Below are 23,907 nucleotides of genomic sequence, written 5' to 3' on the forward strand. Positions count from 1 at the left end.
AGATTCTGTTATAATAACATAGATTCTAAATAAAAATAGTGTACATTTTTATTCATTGTTTTGTGCAATCATTTTTTACATATAAACGATTAAAAATCATATATCTTAACTATAGTAAATGTGGTAGCGATCCTCACCTCAGGAGCGATGTAGTCTGGTGTTCCACAGAAGGTGCACGTTCTAGCTTCTCCAAAAATGTTCTCTTTACACATGCCGAAATCTGCGATCTTGATGTGACCATCGATGTCTAGCAAAATGTTATCCAGCTTAAGATCTCTGTGGAGGCATAATACGCATATAAATATATGGAAACATTGAAATATCTGTCTATCAACACACTTTTAGCTCATACTTTATGTAATATAGTTTCCACAGTAGTGTATACCTGTACACGATGCCTTTAGAATGTAGAAACTGCAGCCCACAAACGATCTCAGCTGCATAGAACCTATCGATAGAGAGAACAGAGGAGGTGTAAGAGAGTCAAACCCAGAGAAAAGAAGAGTAGGCAGAGTATCAGCTTTTAAAATGTGTTTGTGGGGGCTGCATATGAGTCTCACGTGGACCGTGGGAGGTCAAATCTGTGGCAGGTCTGGATATGGAACATTAAGTCGCCCCCATTTAAGTACTCCATCACGAAGAAAAGATTTTCCTTTAGAGACCAATACAAAAACAGATCAGTTCAGACCGGTCAAATAAAACCTCATTACTTCAGTATGCGAGAGTGACTCAGTGTGTGTCATGGGGTGGGCGGAATGTCCAGAACCTTATATTGTAGTATTTCATGGCCACTACTTAAATTCATAGGCCTTGAACAAAAGTTTATAAAAATAATACTATTTTTATTATTTATTCACTATATACGGTATTATTACAGTATTACTATATACTGTTGTCATTAATTACTCACCCTCATGTTGTTCCAAATCCGTAAGACTAACTATACGGATTTGTGTTAATTATTATAACACAAATTAAGATAGTTTTGATGAAATCCGAGAACTTTCTGACCCTGCACAGACAGCAATGCGAAACATTATATGGCCCAGAAAGGTAGTAAGGACATCATTAAAATAATCCATGTGACATCAGTGGTTCAACCGTAATGTTTACACTTGTTTACAAGCAGAGGAATGCACACTCACGTCTTGCTACTCTCATGAAAGTGTGTTGAAAACTGACACGATAGAGAAGAAATCGTCAAATAAAGTCATTATTTTTGTTTTCGGTCCCACTTTATATTAAATGGCCTTAACTACTATGCACTTACATTTAAATCAATCATTTGATACAATGCACTTGTTGTGTACATACATGTTTTTACATTGTACTTATATTTTCAAAAATACATATGTAATTACATCTGTAATTAATTTTTGTAATTACATTTATAATTACACTGTTGACCCATCTCTTACACCTTAACCCACACTTAAACCTACCCAAACCACCCAAACCTGTCCCTAACCTTACCCCGTATCCCACCTCAATAGCAGCAAATGTGTTTTGCAATACAGTATGAACACAATAAGTACATTGCACTTATTTTATTATGTAAGTACATAGTAGTTAAGGCCACCTAATATAAAGTGTGACCTTGTTTTCTTTGCGCACAAAAAGTATTCTAGTAGCTTCATAATATTATGGTTGAACCACTGATGTCACATGGACTATTTTAACAATGTCCTTACTATGTTTCTGGGCCTTGAACATTTCAGTTGTGTTGCTGTCTATGCAGGGTAAGAAAGCTCTCAGATTTCATGAAAAATATCGTAATCTGTGTTCTGAAGATGAACAAAGGTCTTACAGGTTTGGAACGACATGAGGGTGAGTAAATAATGGCAGAATTTTCATTTTTGGGTGAACTAACCCTTTAATAGCCCTTTCTTATTGCAGACCCTTACAAGAAATTCAACCTTTTTTAATAAAAAAAAAAAAAATTAAACCATAACCATGTTTTAAAAACCATAAAACAAAACAAGTCACACATCAATATATAGCAAAATCTCTACTGATTGACATTTTTCTATATGTCATACTGCCCATCCCTAAGTGTGTCGAAGTGTATTACCTTGGTCTGGAAGGTGCAGTAGAGGTGTGTGAGGAAGGGGTGTTCCCAGGCCAGAGACAGCACTCTTCTCTCCACCATAGTGCATTCAACATCATCATCCATCAGAACTACATCTTTCTTCAGGGCCTTTACTGCAAAAAACTGCCCTGCGCCTTTCAGCTCAGCCAGGAATACCTACAACACATATGCACATAAGCAAGATTTATAGAGAATTACATGAGTATGCATCCAGAATGATGTTCCAAAATGTAGTTTTAACAGGCTGTTGTCTTGTTCTGTCTAATTCAGTTATGCCATATATAACAGCTGTCCATGAATGTTACCAAAGCTAGTTCCTTAAATTATTAAAAACATCCAAATCCATATCCAAATTGGCCAGGTATGCTCAGGACGTAGTCTTGCAAACAGTTACCATGTTTAGTTTCAATACGGCAAAGTTTTGCCAAGATTCGGTTTAATTTCCTGTTTGGTATCCTCACAGTAGTATTCAAAGGTTATTCATTGCAGATTTGTTATTTATATCAGTTTGACCCATGGAATCAAAGGATGTCTCGTTTCTAGGCCAGTCGTTTCAAACGTTGGTACTAGGCTATACACTGTAGTTTAAATGAAAATACACTATTATTACCTTTCCAAAGCTTCCCTTGCCCAGCATCTTATGCAGAGTAAAATTATCTAGGTTGAATTTGTGGTGCTCTTTGCGTGGGGTGGCATACAGGGGTTCAGTCTGTTCAAGACTTGGCCTGCGGCCCTCAGCCGGAGTGTCCCATGAAATACCTTGATGATCTGTAGGGAGGAACCAAGAACAGTTGGGCGTAAATGGATTGAACAGGACAGCATTAATCCATTAAATCAAACAATCAATCAATCCAAAACCTAGTAAGCTTCTTAGCCAGGCAAAATTTTAGGCACAGTAAGCATGCTTCAGATGCCAAGTCTGATCCAAATGGAAGATAATAAATGATAAATTATGCTTCATAAGTCATTCTGGCTATATGATAAGACTGTATCTCACATATCTTTATAGGATAGGTCAATTCCAGAATGCTCAGTTATGGTGGATTATGTCAGAGAATGTTACAAAAATTTACATCCATTACTGTAAAATATTGACATAAAATAGTTCCATTTAATTAAAATGGAATGTTTTACCCATTGTTTTTTGGCGCTATGTAATTTTTGTGCTTATGACATTGTTAGATTACCAATATGCTAATGTCAGATTTTACTGGAGTCTTCTGTTATTTGAGCTTTGAAGCCAGTTCAGTGTCTACTTCCTTTCAATCCTACCTAGTTCCTTATAAGCTTCTGGTAATTTCTAGAGTGGGCATGTTTCGGTAAACTGAAAGAATTTTGATAATGTTTAAACTCAAGAAATGGCCAACTCCCAATGCAGCGTACTTAACACTAAAATCTGTTGCTGACTGAGACAGATTCCCATCTCAAATCTGCTCAGGATTGTGAATATGTTGTTTATGCATATGTTATATTTACCTTTGCGTGGTAGAGGTGGTGCATGCGTGAGGGGTGAAATTGGTAAGTGGCCTGAAGGCTCTCTAGTGACCCCTGCCTGATTTACGCCCACTGGACCCTCTCGACCAGCAATCTCAGTATCCCGAGAGCTGCGTGCCTGCTATGGAAAGAAACGCACACATCAGATCAGATTAAATAACCTGCACCACATGATAATCTAGGTCATTCACGCCATTTGTACTATGTTGAGTTAGACAGAAAACATCCTCTATAGCATTGCTAGCATGTGGTCCTATCCTATCCATTCGAAGACTTGTGTTGCATTTCGGGGCAAAGCAAAAAAACATTGTCGAACAACAATATAAAATGCGGGAAACTATTAATTGCTTATTCTACAATTAATTGTACTATAAACTGTCCTACTATTGTAAAATACTGTAAATCGATAAACTGTTCGACGTGATGACGTTTAATGTCTCCGACAGAGCCTGTCGTCCTATTTAGCAACTTGCTAGCAACTGTCTTTTTTTAAGAAACGTAACAGTTTAAAAGAATCACGAGAGGGGTGTAACTGGTGTGTTTTATGTTGTATAATAAAACGTGAAAGTATCTTGAGCTTGTGTGAACCACGGACCTTATTTTAGGGAATTTAATCAAACTCTCATTCAAAAACCCACTGAGTCTGGGACGATGGAACCGGAAGTGCTAATATGCTAACTCGTGGGTTTTTGCCTAGAAAGTGACCATAGTTCCACCACTCTATTAACATGTAGAGATTAACTAACTAGTCATCAAGATTCTTCTCAAACTGCACGTATAAGAGACAACTAAATGTCCAGTCACATTTTGGCAAAAGCCACTTTTTAACCCTTTGCAAAGACTGCCTAAAGAAATATTTTGCCCTCAGGCAAAATTACCGAATGGATTCCTATCAAAATGACTGGATTTCATTCAGTAAAATTTTGCCAGACAACAGTAAATGGCGTGAGATTTGTTACATGCTCGTGTCACAGTGCGTAGCATCTGTGGTTCATAATATGTGTCATCCAACCTGTTGAGTGCTCTCAATCATAGCCAGGGCCTCTGCCATTAGCTTCTGGTTGACGCCACAAAGGTTTGCTACTTTCCTCTGACATTTATGGTGAACGTTCATGCCACACTCTGCAGTAAGAAAAAATATTCAAAACATTAAACTGAAATGTATGTCTAACATTTAAAAAAAATAAAACTATATAAAACAGAGATAAAGAATATAGAAAAACTACATTTCAGAAACTTGATTTGATAAAACAGGTCTTATGAATGTTTAGGGGTCATTCTACAAAACAGGTGACATTTGCGTCCTTGATTAAATTTCCTTATACAGTATATGTTTAAAAAATATATTTTAAAAATGAATAGCTCATGGTCAACTCATAGCTCAACTTTAATATATATTATAGGGTAAACGTACCTATTAAACTCACCAAAATAATGTTTTATTAAAAATTATTGTTTATTTTAAACAACCTTTTAAAAGAATAATTGAAAAAAAAAAAAAGGTTTTATTTGAAGGTACAAAGTCAATCACAAAAAACATAACACTAAAATCAAGCAACAAAGCATTCAATTTGATTAGTTAGGCTATCTTATATAACTTGTAACTTTATTATTTTTTATGTAACGCTTTGTCTTTATTCTCTTTATTTATTATTATCAAAAATGTTGCACATCAACTCTTATTATCTCCATATTATCCTCACCCTTTTAATAATTTAATTATTTCATTAAAAAAAAGACATTATCATCCTTTCTGTAAGTGAACAAGCAAATGTTTTTGTTCCTTTTTATACATTTTCTTGCATTTTATTGTAAAATTTCAGATTAAAAAATAAAATTGGAAAAAAAAGCCTTGTATTCCTTTAAACAGACTTATGTCCTAACATATGTATATGTATGCATTTATGTTTGTGTGTGTATGTGTTGTACCATCTCATTTTTTATTTAATAATTACATTTAAACACATTTTTAGATACTATAGACATTTACTTCAAAAACCACCTTTTTAAAATGGATAAAACACAGAATAATCCTTTCACAGAATGACCCTTAGACATTCATAGTTGGCATGTGGTTGTGTAATGAATCACCTTCACATTTAAGGCCCTGCCGAGCAAGACCCCATAACAAGGTTCCACAGTGCTCACAGAACGTGGGGCTCATGTAGTTATACACTTTAAACCTGTGAGGCATGTCAATCTTAAAACGTTCCTTATGGATCTGGAACACACACATACACATAGATTTAGTCTGGAAAACATATTGTACACACACTGACACACCAGGTCAACAAGGAAAATGTCCAAAACGCCATTCGTGATTTTCAGTGTGACTCAGTAAAGTGTGGAAAGACTGTTTTGTGGTGTCTACCAATTACTGAAAGAGGAAGGAGTCTGCAACAAAAAGATGATTCATTTTCTTAAATATTTATAATTATGCATTCATCTGCAATAACTAAATCTTTTCTGAATCTATAATTAGCCTAAAGTTGCACAACATGTCTAAAGGTCTCTGACTTACTGTAAATTCAGGGCACCAAAACCCTTTTGTGAGGGGAAAACCCAAAACAAAACAAAACACTTAGTGTGCTTGATATGATTGAATTAAAGGGTGATGAAAAAGAACCTTGGGTCACACTTTATATTAGGTGGCATTAACTACTATGTACTTACATCAAAAAATAAGTACAATGTACTTATTGTATTCATATTGTATTGCAAAACACTTTTGCAACTATTGCGGTGGGATACGGGTAAGGTTAGGGACAGGTTTGGTGGTATGGGTAGGTTTAAGGGTGGGTTAAGGTGCAAGGGATGGGTCAACAGTGTAATTATAACTGTAATTACAGAAATTAATTACAGATGTAATTACATATAGGTATTTTAAAAAATATAAATACAAAGTACATAGTAGTTAAGGCCACCTAATATAAAGTGGGACCGAACCTTGTATTTACCATGGTTTCTTTACTGTTTACTGCTGAGCCTGTGCATTTGGCGATGACTTTGTCGATACACTTTTTATGGATGGCGGCATTGCATTCTGGGAAAAAAGAGAGAAGTGTGTAGAAGGAGTCCTGACACTGATTCAATGGAAACTTGTATAAGAACTGGAACAGCAATGAGGATGTGAAAAAAATGACTTACGCCGACACTGATATCCTTGTTTATTCAGGCCCCTGAAGTAGGAAAAAAAAACATTAAGAAAATATTAATGTAATGTATAATTAATATACAGTGCTAATTTTCTTGCATATGCATATACAAATATATATTTTTCACTATTATATGTCATACATACAGTGGCCCAGTAGTGCACAACACAACGAAGTATTCACAATGGAAGCAAAGCACAACATAATGAAATTGGCACAACACAATGGAAACAAGCTGCAACACAATAAATTTAGCACAACACAATGAAATTAGCACAACAAAATGGAAACAAGCCACTACGTAATTAGCACAACACAACAGAAACAAGCCACAAAGCAATGAAAATGGAAACAAGTCGCAACAATGTAAACAAGTTGCGACACAATGAAATTAGCACAACAAAATGGAAACAAGCCACTACGTAACTAGCACAACACAACGGAAACAAGCCACAACACAACTAAATTAGCATAACACAATGGAAACAAGCCACAACACAACTAAATTAGCACAAAACAATGGAAACAAGCCACAACACAACTAAATTAGCACAAAACAATGGAAACAAGCTGCAACACAATAAATTTAGCACAACACAATGAAATTAGCACAACAAAATGGAAACAAGCCACTACGTAATTAGCACAACACAACGGAAACAAGCCACAACACAACTAAATTAGCATAACACAATGGAAACAAGCCACAACACAACTAAATTAGCACAAAACAATGGAAACAAGCCACAACACAACTAAATTAGCACAAAACAATGGAAACAAGCTGCAACACAATAAATTTAGCACAACACAATGAAATTAGCACAACAAAATGGAAACAAGCCACTACGTAATTGGCACAACACAACGGAAACAAGCCACTACGTAATTAGCACAACACAACGGAAACAAGCCACAACACAACTAAATTAGCACAACACAATGGAAACAAGCCACAACAAAACTAAATTAGCACAACACAATGGAAACAAGCCACAACACAACTAAATTAGCACAACACAACGAAAACAAGCCGCAACACAACTAAATTAGCACAACAAAATGGAAACAAGCCGCAACAAAACAAGCCACAACAAAACAAAATTAGCACAACACAACGAAAACAAGCCACAACACAACTAAATTAGCACAACACAACGAAAACAAGCCACAACACAACTAAACTAGCACAACAAAATGGAAACAAGCCACAACAACTAAATTTGCACAACAAAATGTAAACAAGCCACAACACAATGTAATTAGCACAACACAACGGAAACAAGCTGCAACACAACGAAATTAGCACCACACAAGTAATTTGTCCTATGTGTTGTGCTGTGGAGATTTCTTTGTGTTGTGCACTACTGGGCCACCATACATACACCTGTATATCATGATATAAATTTGATATTGGGTAAATTTTGTTACATTTAGTATGTTTTAGTCTTTTGTAGTTTCTTTTTTATTTTTAATTGATTCAATGATTGACTGATGTTTTAAAGAAGCCAGTACAGTGCACAGTATTTTAAAGAAACTTTGTTGTTTTCATAGTCTTAGTCATAGTCAAATGTTATAACTTGCTCTGTTGATATAAACAAGGCAAAATAAGATTAATATTTTTATTGCAGTAATCAATATTTTTTTTACATGTTTTCATCCGATCAAATCAAAATAGATAAATAGATTCATCCATAAAATTCCACCCCATATTATTTTACAAATGCTGTTTCATGTTAAATCTACAGAGGACTGTAAATAAGTTATTTTTTGAGAGTTTTGTTTTAATATATAAATATTTGAGACGCATAATACCAGACGAACTCCTTGCAGACAGAACAGAAAGTCGGCTGAGGGAAAAAGGTGGCGGTAAACTCGTGACATTTGACCACATGAACTTTGGCCTGTTTGATGGCTCCTCGTCTGTGATGCAGGGCGAACACCCCTTCTTTTTCCCGTTCGGTTTCTCCATTTCCTTCACCGTGACCTGCAGCATCTAAAAACAAACAAGAACCCAAATGAAAACACCACAAATTATTTATGTCATTTTGAAAACTCAACCAAGCTCCGTCAGCTCATGAAAACATGATAACATAATAATAGAAGTAATAATGCTAACATTAATCAGTGAGAGATTGTGTGTGGATCTGAATTAGAGAAATACTCACCACTCCTCTCCAAAAAATACCGTGCTTCCATCAATAAGCGACCCTGCGGCTTCAGTTCCACCTATTACAAAAATAAATCTTATTAAATAATTGAAAATATATTTGAAACATTTATAACACATCCATTTTTATCGATTTATTTTAGTGCTGGGCAACGATTAATCACGATTAATCACATCCAAAATAAAAGTTTTTGTTTATATAATATGTGACCCTGGACCACAAAACCAGTCATAAGGGTAAATTTTTCAAAATTGAGATTTATACATCATATGAAAGCTGAATAAATAATCTTTCCATTGAAGTATTGTTAGGATAGGACAATATTTGGCCGAGATACAACTATTTGAATATATGGAATCTGAGGGTGCAAAAAATTTAAATATAGAGAAAATTGCCTTTAAAGTTGTCCAAATGAAGTCCTTAGCAATGCATTACTAATCAAAAATGAAGTTTTGATATATTTACAATAAGGAATTTACAAAATGTCTTCATGGAACATGATCTTTACTTAATATACTAATGATTTTTGGCATAAAAGAAAAATTGATCATTTTGACCCATACAGTGTTGCTACAAATATAACCGTGCTACTTATGACTGGTTTTGTGCTCCAGGGTCACATATATGTGTGTGTGTGTACTGTATATATTTATTATGTATATATAAAGACACACACACAGTATATATTTTGAAAATATTTACATGTATATATTTATATTCATATAATTTATATTATATATAAATATTAGGGGTGTCAACGTTAACGCGTTAACGCATGAGATTAATAAAAAAAAAAAACTAACGCGTTAATATTTTTTTAATGCAGATTAATCGTTTGATAAGGTTTGACCCCAACTTCTTGCCGTCATCGCAGTGCGGAAGGTTATCTATCATTGTGTGATGAGGGTACAGCACCAGTGTTACCAGGGTAACGGCACAAGTGGGCTATTTTGAGAATACAGTCGCGGGAAAAAATTACAGAGCTGTGGGTTGCGGTTTATTGGGCTACTTTTATAATGTACCGGGTACATCTGATTAACACGATTAAATTTTTTAATCGATTGACAGCACTAATAAATATAATGTAATATATTTAAAAATTACATATTTTTCTTAAATATATACATGCATGTGTGTGTGTTTATATATGCATAATAAATATACACAGTACACACATACATTATGTACACAAAAACATTTATTTTGGATGTGACTAATTGCGATTAATCGTTGGCCAGCACTAATTTATTTTTTATTTATTTAATTTAGTGTTCTAATCCACCAAAAATTGATTTGTTTTTAATAAATTACAACAAAAACAAAGGTCAAGCTAACTCAATGGTCAATGGACTGTATCAGCACTGATAAAACATTTTTCCATTTTTCTTTCTCACCCAGATCTCCAGTTTGCCGTTCTCTTTCTTACAGCGTGAAGCGAGGGTGTCGAGTTGAACAGTAGCCTCCGTCTTTAGCTCAGCCGTCTTGTCCTTGACCACCACATGCATTACTCGTCCTCTGTGGACGTGAGCGTCAAACGTACTGCTCCAGGGAGGATACATGGTGGGCCGCTTCTGTTTGTACACCTGACCCTTTTCTACAGACACACACACAAATATAATACAAATATATCTCCAAATCAGTTCCACACCGCTGACAGTTTGACTGGACTAAGCTTTAAAAGTATCAGCACAAGTAAATCACTTCATGTGTGTTACAGCATTCTAACTGGATTTACCGGATCTGAAACTAATACTAGTGAAATGGCACAATGCTCTTTCTGTTTGATAGTAATCTGACAGCCTTTACTGCAGGATAACAAATATAGAGCCATGCAAATGAAACCCTGCAATTTTGGTAGAATGTCAACATTTTCCCTTAGTTAAAGTCAACATGACATTTAAAATCAGCTCTGCTTTTTTCGTAATGCATGTTCCTGGTCTTATTGCGCACGAAGCATCAACGTTACTATTTCATCAAAATATCTCTTAAAACGACTTTCCTTTTTGCTGACATCATCAAGTCCTCTTATTTTTAGCCCCTCCCCTTCAACCACCTGACTTCATTCAGTGTATAATGCCTACTTTTCTTAATCCAATAAATTCCCAATGGATAAAATCAAGTTTAGGTCTACATTTATTTATTCATTATATTATATTGTTTCACTTGTTGTTAAAACAGGTTGCGAACACTTTCATTTAATGTGTAATTTGACATAAAAAATTGGACATACAGTTTATCTGACTTATACTTGAAAGCAAATCAAGAAGAATCAAATTAATAAAGTAACTATTTCTGCAAAAGTGCATTTGTAATTACCTACTGTATGCATGCTTTTGACAAATGAGGAGTTTTAATACATCATTTAATACAACAATGAGGATTTTTAATGCATCAACATATTTACATGCACAGATGTCTGTTTATTTATTTATTTATTGGTTCAATTCTTTTGTTTCACTTTTTGTTAAAACAGGTTTGGAACACTTTCATTTAATGTATAATTTGACATTAAACACATAAAAAAACAGGGCATTCAGTTTATCTGACAAGTACTTGACAGTGAAGATGATTCAGAAGCGTTTGAGACTGACTTGACACTTTATACTTTGACAGGTATGTGTGGTTGCAGTTGGTTCTAGAGAATGAAACCAAAGAGGTTGCTGGGAAAGCCTTGTGTCTTTAGTACTGCTTCAGTGGCCATGTTTGAGTAATATGCATGTGTGTACAACTACTTACTTATTTCATCTGATCTGATGATCTGATTTACACCCACGTTTTACCAGCTATGGACATCCGTGCAAGTAAATATATGGTGCATAAAAGTTATCAAAAATGTGCACACAGTAGATGAGTTTAAATGCACTTAAATGCATTAAATGCAGAAATTTGTTTCTTATTGATTTTAAGTGGGCGTTCTAATTATTTGCAGTATAGAAGCAGTGAAACATTGCAGTGATCAATGCTCTTAAAGGAATCTTTTTTTTTTTTACTTTACTTGCACGTTTATGACAGAAGTAGTGATGTTTGATTTATGAATGAATCATTCTTTTGAGTCTTTCAAATGAACTGGTTGATCTAGTTCTTAAATTCTTAATTCACTGAATTCATTATCCAGTTGCAGTGGCTTCGGAAGAATGAAGTGCAAAAATCATATGGAAAGTTTTAATTGTATTTTACATTCTTTTAAAACTTAAAGGCAACTGTTCACATTCATTTTATGTGCTTGGAAAAGGATGTCCAGAACATTGTTTAAAATATATATAAAGATGGTTATTTGGGTTTGGAACAATACGAGGGTGAGTAAATAATGACAGAATAAAATTTTGTGTGAACCATTTCTGTAGGACTTGTAGAGTTTCAAATATAGTTCCTACAGTAATACGTATAAAAACATCAGACGGCATCTGCAAAACATTTAGTATTTTTGCATATTTGGTCGTCAAATGCTTTTAGACATAATGAAAACAGTTTTGGTTCCACATTTGGCATCTGTCTGTCATCATGAACTGATGCAGAATATTCTAATGACTAAGTACCCCATTTGAAATTGTGGTATGTGTGTGTGATAGACATATAGGCGTGCTTTATGAATCAACCTGAAGAGTATGTTTAATAGGAAAGAAACATACCTCCTTTTTACTGATAATGGCACTTATGACACACACTTCCCTTAAAGCAAGAATTCAAACTAACGCACAAAACATCCAGTAATAGTAAGTTTTGTTACCAATTTTTACCAGACACACTTTCACCTACTGAAAACTGAGTAGGTTGAACCTGTGGGTGTTTCTTCCACTATGGGCAATTTCGTCTTTTAGTAAACAAACTTTATTAAAATACAATTTTCAAATTTTCAAATCACATTGATATTTAAAAAGTAACATTTTAACACATGCAGGCATCACAGGAGATTTCTTTTATTATTTTATTTCATTTCCACCACATCTGAAATCAGCATTCATTTTGCTGGAGATTTGCAGTTGCAGAAACCTTTTAATTTTTAATTTATTTAATTTTAATTTTTTTTTGCATTAGGCCTATAGCATTTTATGTACAATAGATACAATTAAATAGTATTTTCAGTCTTTTTGCATAATTTGCCAAAATTACAGCTTGATGCCCAATAAAAATATTCATTTAAAAAAAAAATCATATTTACCTTGGTTTATACTTATTTTCTTTGCACATCACATGATTCATATTTAATTATCAAACACTGTTGTCTACTTCATAACTAAGTACAGTAACTTGGGGAAAAAATTAGGGGCAAAATTGTTGGTTGTTGTGATAATGACACCAGAGTTATGTTATATTAGTTAAACTTTTTAGTTAAATTAAGTTAAAACGTAATTATTCATATTTTAAATAATAGATTTCATATTTTAAGCATTTCATATTGATAGATTTTCATATTTTAAGATTAAAAGTGGGACCAGGGTAAAACTATAGAAATATATATCTTTTGAAATTTGAAAAAAATACTGAATGCATGGTAAAAGTTTCTAAGACAATTTTAATGTGACCTTCATAACAAAAAGTGATGATAAAAATTTAAAAATGCCTATAACTAAAGAAACTACTCCGTGATGTCTGTTGTCTATCTCTGTTTTTCACACTTTTATTTTAAACTGTCCTCATATATCTGAAGCAAAAGCATTTCTTACCAGTCTCCACAGCCTCTTTCATGTAGACGGCACAGTATGGATTGAGTACTTCTTCATGGTAGGCAAGCCCAGGGTCCATCTCAAAACTCGAAAAACCAATCCTCAGGAATGGAGACATAACTGTAAACTCCCAGATCCAACAGCAGTAGCCTCAGATATACAGTTTCCTGTTAAAGTATGGTGGATAATTCCACTGTAAGGATCTTCTGTACAGTGATGCACTCCTATTTGATGTTTGTTTTCATGTTTGTGATGTCCGATGTATGGGTTTCGAATCTCAAGCGGCTCAGTAGAGGGGCAAGCACTGTATAGTACAAGTCTAGAATGGTGGTGTCCTTAGCTCCGTGGTATCCAAAGTAATATTTTTTCAATTTAAGTGTTTAAATTTGTCCTTTGTCCATCAGATCCGGCTCTCTTTCCACTGTTTTAGAAGGAACGATGTTGGGATGAAACAGTCTACAAAAAAACAGAATAAAATATAATAAATTCAAGTAAAGTACAACAATAAAGAGCTAAAAATAGTAAATTAATTTAAAATTACAATAATATATTTATATTAAATGAATATTAGTAAATGAATAAAAAGTCGTACTATTTTATATACAGTGTATTAGCAGTTTTAGCAGAAAAAAATAAGAAAATAATTAATTGCAAGCACTTTATTTTAATTTATTTTAATTTTAATATCATTAGTAATTAGTACATTCAGTATTTGACACTTTGATTTTCATTTTTTAATGTTCATATACAACTCTGATTCGTTCATCATTGTTAATAAAGTCACATAATGACGATACTGTTCAATTAAGTCTCCTTAAACCATTAACTAAAGCTCAGATGAAAAAAGGCATAAACAACCCGGTTGTAAGGATCATTCTGATATGCTCTCTGTCAAATGGAAACACAACTGAAGTCATGCTTTAACTTCTTTCCATACTAGACATGCCCATTAAATTAACATGACACCAATTTACACCAACCGATAACACTTAACATTTCATAAACTAAGCAGAAAACACACTGACTTGTTAAACAGTTGGACCACAGAACCACAGGAAACACTTAGAGTACTTACCAGTTGAAAGCTGTAAGGTAACTGGTGAAGGGAGAAAACCAGAGAGAAAGAACTATTAATAGATGTGAAATACAAAACTACCATCCCAACAGCCTGCCAGGATTCACTTCCCTGCTGAATCACAAACATACAGTACTACCACACACGTCATGGTCACACATTTACACTTTGCTCAAACTTGATGTGTATATTAAAGTTCATGTTACAAAAACAGAAACCAAACTAGATTTGTAGTTTTTTTGAAAGAAAATGTGAGTGGCAATAACTCCCCGCCAAAGTAAAGTAAAGTATAAAGTAAAATTCTTGGCCGAAGCCGAACAAAATTAAACACTGGGCTGAAGGCTGAAGGCCAAATACCGAACACCCCCATCTATTTTGCCTTTTTTTTTTTTTTTTTACAATTGCATAAATTAAATAGCCAAAATGTGCTTTTTACAGTTTTTTCCTGCTTTTCAAATAAAAAATCAATTACAAAACAACAATTGAAAAATATTTATTTAACACTGAACATTTTTTAACATTCTAGCAGACATTATACCAACAAAGCACAATTTAACTTAAAAATAATAAGTTAGTAAAATAATATTTTTTTTGACATTTTTGAGACCCCCTTCTTGAATCAGGCATACATTTTCTACTGTACAAATAAATGCGGCCTTGCTGAGCAGAAGATAATTCTTTTAGATCCCAATTTGACCACTATGTGTGAATATAATAAATGTATTAATAGAGCTGTTGTAGGGTATTATTTTCATTATTACTATCTTACTTCTACAGAACAACAGTAAAATTACAATACTAACATTTTTGAATGTTGATGGAGTTCTTTTTTTTCCTCAACTTTTATTTTGGCAGAAACCCGCAGGCAGACCTCAGTGCTTCTTTTTGTTGACAACAGTAGATTTATAAATTATGTTTGTCGCACGTATCCCATTGTCACATGCCTTTGAAAAAATAATAAAAATGTTACTGAGCAACCGACGAGTAACAGTGTTTCAGCGCAGATTTTCCTTTTCCAGATTTTCAAAAACCCTTTTTGAATACGTGCAATTCGTGCGTGTATTGTTTAAGGCCATTTCGCGATTTCAATCATCATACAGTAACCAGCATCAACCACCTCTTCCTCTTCTCATCGGAGACTTGAGATGCAGTACTAAACAGTCTCTCGCTGTCGGTGTTTCGTGCTTGTAATGATTTTTACGTATGTGTATTTTGTAATGACTTCCACACTGCAGACATGTTTGCTGTGCGCACCTCTATTTGATCGTGTCACATCATTGTTCGGTACATCTTATTCGGTATTTTCGCTTATTCGGCGGAACACTGAAACAGCTTTTTTTTTTGCTATTTTTGGCCGAACATTCAGTGCATCCCTAATTTGTGACATAAAGTAAATTGCCACATTAAATAATTTTAATTCATGCTTAAAAATAAAAATCTAAGTTACAATGCAAGTGAATAAGTCCAATTTTGGAAGCTTTTAAAAACAAAAATGTGAAAATTTTAGTAAATAACTTAACAGTAGTTACAGTTGTAAAGTTGTATAGCAGTAAGATGTTGTGTTAATATAAAGTCATTATCGTTTTAGGTTTTTAGAGTTACGTTGCCATGAAATTGAACATAACTTTACAAAATATGTTAGTAAGCGATTTTACCACACTAAAATCATGTACACAAAATATTTACAGTATATCTTGTAGCTGTACTATTAAAAAAGTGAGCATTTTAATGTTTACGGATTGCGATTGGCCCCACTTCCATTGTAAGTGCCTCACAGATTTTTATTTATTTTTTAAAAAAAGGAAACAAAAACTGTATTTACTTGGTAATCAACATTACTAGATGGTTGCTAGGGGGTGGCTAAGAGTCTCAAATTTTCAGCGGCTTTATTATATCATAATGTAAGAATTGTAAGTGATTAACAGATGATTTTAGATGATATAGGAAGAAAGTAACATACTAAAATCGAACAGAAACAATAAAAAAGACAGGGAAAACACGCATATTGTTATACTGAAATTATATATATATATATATATATATATATGGGTAGAGTGGGGGAAAATGCCCCCCTTAAGGATTGTGTAATTTTTTTTTCAATGAAACAAAAGTTAAATGTGTTCAGAAAAGTTATAGTTTTAGTGACAATGGCATAAATTATAAACCAAGTATGAAAAATGTCCAGAGTTTTCATGTTGTTAGATTTTTAACAAAAATTTAATTTGTGCCAAGGGGGCGTTTAACACCACCTGTGGTTCAAAACGTCCCCATGGGTGGGGTAAAATGCCCCCCAGTCTGACAAAGCAATTTGCTTTAAACATTTACAGCAAAATCAGAGTACAGGCAGTTTTAGCTTAAAAAAAAAAAAAAAAAAAAAAGAATATAATATAATCAATAATTATGAATTACAAAATTATAATTGTCTATTTAAAAAAAAAAAAAGTTAGCTGATGATAACTGGCTAGCTAACTAGCTACCTGATGCTAACTTGAGGTAATTTTTAAATATAAAGTCCAAATATTTTTATTCAACCAACTTGTTAGAATACATTTGATGGAAAAATTAAGGATTTGATGTTCAGAACAGAATAACTACAGTAATTGCCCATTGCCCCCTGGGGGGCGTTTTACCCCACACACTATGTTTGAAAAAAAATCATGTCATTCTGAAAATATAATTATATTTTTATTAAATAACATGTACTCCCTACAGGCCCTACTGTTCTCATATCATATATAACTGTGATGTTCTACAAAACAACAAGCTTTAAAACACTTTTTCTCTTACTGCTGAAAATTAGATGATTTACTGTGAAATCCATTTTCTCTCCGGTACATCACCAGTGTTAAGCTTCATGGTGAAAACTTCTACATCACTCCGTCAACGTAGTCCATAGTCACAATAAAATTTATCTTGACATTATCTTGTGGTTATTTTGGGAAAAACAGTAGGGGGGCGTTTTACCCCATGGGGGCGTTTTCCTCAACTCTACCCTATATTATATTGTTAAGTGATGATTGTTAAGTGTGTGTTTTTTTTTCTTAACTCAAGTTTCTCAAAACTCTGGCTTAAACTCTCTTTCTTTCTCTAAATGTGTTACTGCCAAGTATTTCCTGTCGTTTGACTGACAGCTCAAACCGCACTTCCTGCATCACTGAAGGACTGTAGCGCAGATAGCGAGCTGCTGCTCTACCTGCCTCTGCTACCAGGATAGAGAGAAAAGACAAACAACAGTAGACAGATAGAAAGAACACAGCTGGACACAGACAGACACTTTAATGTCAGAACTTTATAGTACGTCTTTATTGGCTCTCTGAACGTGATATTTCATCAAACAGTGTGTGGGGTCAATACTGACTCCAGAGTCGACAGAGTTGAACTATCCCAGCATGTGAAAGCTGCAGGGGTGGAAGAAGTGTGGGATCAAACCACAAACGCCTCCATTGAACTCACACACACTGGACTGGACCGAACTACAAATACATTTGACCTTTCGCAAGCCACTCAGGAGGTTAGACTCATGAGGATTGTTAAAGGAATATTCCATGTTCAATACTTAAGACCCTGTGGCTCAGTTATCACAGAAAATCATTCTCTACTCTCAATTTGTGAAAACAAAAATGTTTTTAGATTAATCCACATGCAATGGAAGTAAAACTTGAAGTGTGTATAAGCAGAAGTGTAAAGGTTGTTTTTTAAAGCACTTGTAATAATTCCTCTGTACAAAAATAAAACCAAAATGTTATTTGGGATTTAGTCATCTAAATTATCTTTTTGAGATGGAACTACTTTTCTTCTCTCCCTCTTCTCTTCTCTATAAGAAATGTTATAAAAACAGTATAAAAAAATGTTCCATCACATCCCTTTCTGGTATCCTTGGGCGTGTTTTTATTCGTGTATTGTTTTAGACCCTTTTAGGTTTTAATATTGCATAATATGAAACTGTTTTTGCACTGATATCAGACATACTCATTTATTATAAAATCTTTTAATTTGCATTTATTAAGTTTCACAATTAAACATAGTTAGCACATTTTATATATATATACACGTCTACAAATTACATTTATAGATACATTTATATATATATATATATATATATATATTACACACACACACACACACGTATATATTTATACGTCTACATTTTCATATGCAAGATTCATATGCTTTTAAGAAATGAATACTAAAATTAATTTTATTCACATTAAATTGATTAAAAGTAACAGTAAATTCATTTATCATATTACAAAAGATGATGATAATTAGATATGTTTCTTGATCACCAAATCAGCATATTATAATGATTTCTTAAGGATCATGCGTCACTGAAAAATAGAGTAAAAATAGAATAAATTCAGCTTTGCCATCACAGGTATAAATTACTAATTAATTTAATTTAAAAAAATAAAACAGACAACCGTAATTCTAAATTGTAATAATATTTTACGGTATTAATATGAATTCATTTTAATATAATACTTCACTGTTTTTGTGTTTATGATTACATAAGAGACTTCTATTTAAAAAAAAGAAAAAATGTTAACGTAGACCTAAATTAAACATAAATTAAGATATTATGGTATATTACTGTTAAAAATATAACCAGGACTGATGTGATGACAACATCTAATGTTTGATAGTTTTAAATTTTAGAGTCAAGTTTTAACAGCTATAAATTCAAAAACAGAACTACACTGTAAAAAAAAACAAAAAACAAAAAGATGAGCCAACTTAAAATTTTAAGGCAACCAGCTTCAGCTTCGTTTTAAGTTTATACAACAAAAATTTGAGAATCTCCCACAAAAATAAGTTGAGCAAACTCAAAAATCTGCTGAAGCTGGTTGCCTTACAATTTTAAATTGGCTCAACTTTTTTTGTTTTTACCGTGTACAGTGTTGTGCATTGCTATCTGAGAGGTAAAGGCAAAAGCGTGCATTTTCTATAAACAAACAGAAGAGGAAGTGTTTTTTTACAATAAAAGTTTTAGCACTATATATTGTATGGTGTCTATTGCGAAAGTGCTAAAAATCAGATCTACATCTAGATAGCATCTTACACCACACGTCATTGTTCCATTGCCTTTTAAATCCTAAAAAGTAGCTACTAAAAAGAATGAAATACTGAAAAACATGCAGCACAATCACAAGATTTTTTTCCCCAAAGCCTGCTAGGAAAAACTCCCTTTTCATTCAAAATTTACAGCTCCTTTTATTTGCTGTTATTGATGCTGGTATTGATTTATCAAGCTATTCTTGCACATGTTGGTCCATCGTAGTATTTTTAACCCAAGGTTTACTACCACGAGGCAGTTAAAATAACATGGCACACTCCACAAACCATTGCATCTGTTTTTGAGGTTTAGTACTCTGTTATCCTTAGTAAAGATGTCAGCATATAACCACTGAGCTGTACAACTTTCAGCCACATATTTCTTTATAAATCTTTGATTAACATCAATAAAAATAGGAAGTATCATGACAAACTTTGCAGTTTGATAATTAGCTTTGATTAAAGCGATTTCAGCTTCAGTACATACAGCTGAGTATATTATAAAATGGAATATAGGAAAATACATAAATGTACTGGTTAAAAAATGTCTTAGAAACTATTTCAGTAATCCATTTTAACTTAAATTACATAACACTGACATGATTTGTGCTCTTGGTAAAAATGTGGTTGGAAATTACACTCTGATGCGAGTAAGATGTTCCAGTGCCCGACATTTGCAGTTCCTCTAATTCATGCATATCATACCACAGAAGGTAGCATGTTCATATTTTTCTTGTTATTTGATAGTTGTTTTTTTTTTTTTTTTTGGATTACCCTAATTCCAAAATGTGCATTTTTAATATGGATGGTGGATCAATTGCATATAATTATGTCTGCAAACATCACACACTGAATTCAGACACTGAAAAAGACATTACAAAGCACCTTTATATTAACTAAATCATAATTCATCAGAAAAGGTGATTCTTTGGCAATAATAGTGTGATTTACAAGCAGCTTGTGTCAAATTATTGGCAGTAAGAGGTCAGAGGGGATGTTTAGATATGATGCATAATGTCAACATCAGTAAGTGACATTAGTAAGCAATAAAAATGGATTCAAAGAAGCCAAAGTTCAAAAGATTTTTCCAACAATCCACAAAAAATGTATCGAGTTAAATCTCTTACATATCTCAGTTTTTTCTCTTATATTTAAATGAGATTAAATAGAGAGCATGTGAGACCTTTCTACTGTTGAAAAGACCCCAGTAATGTCTCAAACTGAGCTCAGATTTGCCAAAATACCAAAATCTGCTATTAAAATTCACAAATCTCAACATTTCTTATCAACTTGTGGCAACTCATTTTGTCTCATTTTAGGAAAAACATCTCAGTCAACATTGACACTTCATATACTTTAAACATGCTGTAACCCCGAGCTTTGAAAGAGCAACATTTGAGATATTAATATAATTTGAAACCTATAAAAGGGCTGCATTCACCACCTTGGTAAGGCTAAAGCCACTACAGTTCAGCAGGTATTAACTGACTTAAAATAGACCAATTAAAGCAAAAAGTTCTCAAATACTGGATATACAAGTTCTAAATCCTTCTATAAACTAAAAATCCAGGCTTATGCTTCCAACTGTAACAAAAGCTCGTGATCCACAGCTTTAGCCACACTTGTGTGGGCATTGTAAGAGAAAACAGTGTGAAAACATGTTTTCTTATAACTGAAAATGCATCCCACACATGTTGTTTTCTTTAAAAGATCAGCCTGTGTTTTTAAAAGAGCAGGTTCTCAAATGTAAAGTTTACTTCTACACTGTTTTCTTCTACGTTTTGTGGTTTCCTGCAACTGGCACACGAACAGCTATAGTAAAATCAACTGGATAAGTTTGCAGAATGTATGCGAAGATGTAGGCTACATCTTATTAGTGAATTTCTAGGCAGTCGACAACAGTTACATCAGCAACACGGAAAGACAGGCTGTCTCTTTTCTATCCATATTCTTAGTCCTATTTATACGTATTGGTTTTTAGAGTTAAACCAAGCTTAAATTGAATTTGAAGGTTCATACATAACGTACAGAGTATGAAAATAGCACTTACCCAGTGTAGCTCGAATGAAGGCAGCTCTTCAGCGCAGTACTCTGAAAGTACGCCTGCTTATGGAACTTCTGTAGACCTGCGCGCACGTGACGCGCGCGTTTCACACCTCTCATCACACACTAAAGGAAGCAGAAAGAAATGGTGCGGTTTGCAGAATTGCACACTCTTAGCTGCAAAAATATGGGTCGTTGACTTTAAATCAAGTGATTTTTGTCGTATGGATCCAGAGATGTCAGTATTGCGTAATAACTGTTTTGTAGCCCGTTTTATTTATTTTTATTTTTTGTTTATTTACTTATTTTAAGAAGCAGAGTATTGTTGACAAATTCTATACATTTGTCTGTCAATATTTCCGCAAGCAAAGTCGTTCTTTCTGTCGGCTGTAGTACCGCTAAGGATGCCCGTGTCACTATTTTTGAGTCGAATCTTTTTAATGAATGAGTCAAACGGTTCAGTAAAACGGGTTGACATTTGAACGACTCACTCACAAAGGGAATCGTTTAAATTATTAAAAACACTGGAATTGGACGTTACAAAAAATATTTAAAAAAAATGCAAATGTATTTTACAGAAATATGAGAGATCCATTTTGATAGACACAGGCACTAGCAATAGGCTAGTTGTTCTATTTTGGAGACTTAAAAAAATAAATAAATTTCTGCTAATAACATGTAGCCTATTAAATTGCAGCTGGCTGTTTTTAATATTTCAGGCTTATTTTTAACAAGCAACAATGCTTTTTTTTCCAAGAAGGTAGGCCTACACTCTCAACGGGGCAGTTCCTTTGTGGTTCCTTTTTGATTGTCATGTGACACACAGCAGCCACAATACCACTATATAACTTATGTCCCTACTGAAAAAAACAACAAACAAACAATAAAACCATCACAGAACATTTTAATAGTTTCCACTACAAATACCATTACGAACATTACAAACCATCAACTTTTAACCATTAACTTGTGCACTCCTTATTTGGGAGTCACACTCATGGTCTTCACGGTCAAAAGTGACCGGACACCTTAAATGTAATTTTTTTTTTCTTCAGTAAAATCAATCTAATATATTTTTGTTCAATAATATTTTTTCTTTTTTCTTTTGTATTTTGAGATAATTTTATGGTACTAATGAATATTTATGATTATGATCCCATTGAAAATTGTACAAAAAATTTTTTTCACATTTTTTTCAAATTATTTTTCAATTTATGCAGTATTTCAGATGAACATAGACACTAGGCCTTTAAAATCAATTTTTTTGAATGCAGATTAGCACCTCCTGGTGTGAGAAAAGAAAGAAAAACCACTAGTTGCCTGCATAGGACTCTATAGAGAGTCTTGTGAATTCCCTAGTTGTTTTTAGACATAATTGTTTACTTTTATTAGGTTGTGGATATAAATGTATATTTAGGCATTCTCAAAGACTACTTTTTGTCAAGGTTTATATTTTTTTTGCATTATTATTATTATATAGGTTTTTGCATTATTATTACTACAGTCAACCCTGAACACAGAAAGCATTTTGTTACACAAAACTATAAAAATGTAACAAAAATGAAGAGGAATGCTTTATCAGAGCCTAATCCTTCAGGGTCTGATCTGATTTCAACCTCTTATTTCACTCAACTCATTTTGGCTATATGGTTATAGCCATACCAATTTATTTGAGTGTGTATTATGGTGTATGTGTGTGTGTGTGTGTCTGTGAGTGTGTGTGAGTGGATGTATCTGTTTTACACTCTTGATGTTTTAGAGTATAACCCATTCCTTGTTGTCCACTTTTTAACTGTATTGAATTTGAATTATTGATTTTATTTTACATAGTTGCTGTGTTACAGGCACACCAGTTCATTGGGGGGTGTGTGTGTACAAGTGTGTGTGTGTGCGCGTGTGTATGAGTGGATGTGTTGATTTTGCACTCTAGATGTTTTAGAGTTTCACCCCTTCATTGCTGTGCAATGTTTTTCTGCATTGTTGGGGATTTGTAGATTGTACACACAAAAGTTTTCTGTATTTCTTTAATTTTTTCCCGTTTCCCATTCATTTCCATTTTGACCGAAGACCATGAGTGTGACCAATTTTTTTACGACCATTTAACTTTTTCGAATCATGCCCTCAATTTCTTTTGTGTGTTCACATACCAAGTGCCATAAAAGTC

At 33.5% G+C, this 23,907-nt stretch overlaps 1 protein-coding gene across 2 annotated transcripts in view; it reads right to left on the reverse strand.

Annotated features, from left to right (window-relative positions):
- prkcq (protein kinase C, theta) overlaps nucleotides 1-23,907 on the reverse strand; it is a 33,091-nt gene that overhangs the window by 3,961 nt on the left and 5,223 nt on the right. Inside the window, exons 2-17 of one of the 2 annotated variants that reach the window (XM_058773489.1) lie at nucleotides 21,751-21,869; nucleotides 14,649-14,669; nucleotides 13,574-14,029; nucleotides 10,304-10,503; nucleotides 8,907-8,967; nucleotides 8,554-8,734; nucleotides 6,731-6,762; nucleotides 6,541-6,626; nucleotides 5,675-5,804; nucleotides 4,596-4,705; nucleotides 3,566-3,704; nucleotides 2,700-2,857; nucleotides 2,072-2,245; nucleotides 561-652; nucleotides 386-448; nucleotides 138-276 (exon numbers count right to left, since the gene is read on the reverse strand). In XM_058773489.1, coding sequence (XP_058629472.1) covers nucleotides 138-276; nucleotides 386-448; nucleotides 561-652; nucleotides 2,072-2,245; nucleotides 2,700-2,857; nucleotides 3,566-3,704; nucleotides 4,596-4,705; nucleotides 5,675-5,804; nucleotides 6,541-6,626; nucleotides 6,731-6,762; nucleotides 8,554-8,734; nucleotides 8,907-8,967; nucleotides 10,304-10,503; nucleotides 13,574-13,691 — 1,683 coding nt within the window. In that variant the 5' untranslated portion in view covers nucleotides 13,692-14,029; nucleotides 14,649-14,669; nucleotides 21,751-21,869. The remainder of the gene's footprint in view (nucleotides 1-137; nucleotides 277-385; nucleotides 449-560; nucleotides 653-2,071; nucleotides 2,246-2,699; nucleotides 2,858-3,565; nucleotides 3,705-4,595; nucleotides 4,706-5,674; nucleotides 5,805-6,540; nucleotides 6,627-6,730; nucleotides 6,763-8,553; nucleotides 8,735-8,906; nucleotides 8,968-10,303; nucleotides 10,504-13,573; nucleotides 14,030-14,648; nucleotides 14,670-21,750; nucleotides 21,870-23,907) is intronic. The other variant, XM_058773490.1, reaches the window with a different exon arrangement.

Source organism: Onychostoma macrolepis, chromosome 04 (genome assembly GCF_012432095.1).
Source record: "Onychostoma macrolepis isolate SWU-2019 chromosome 04, ASM1243209v1, whole genome shotgun sequence".
NCBI lineage: Eukaryota > Metazoa > Chordata > Actinopteri > Cypriniformes > Cyprinidae > Onychostoma > Onychostoma macrolepis.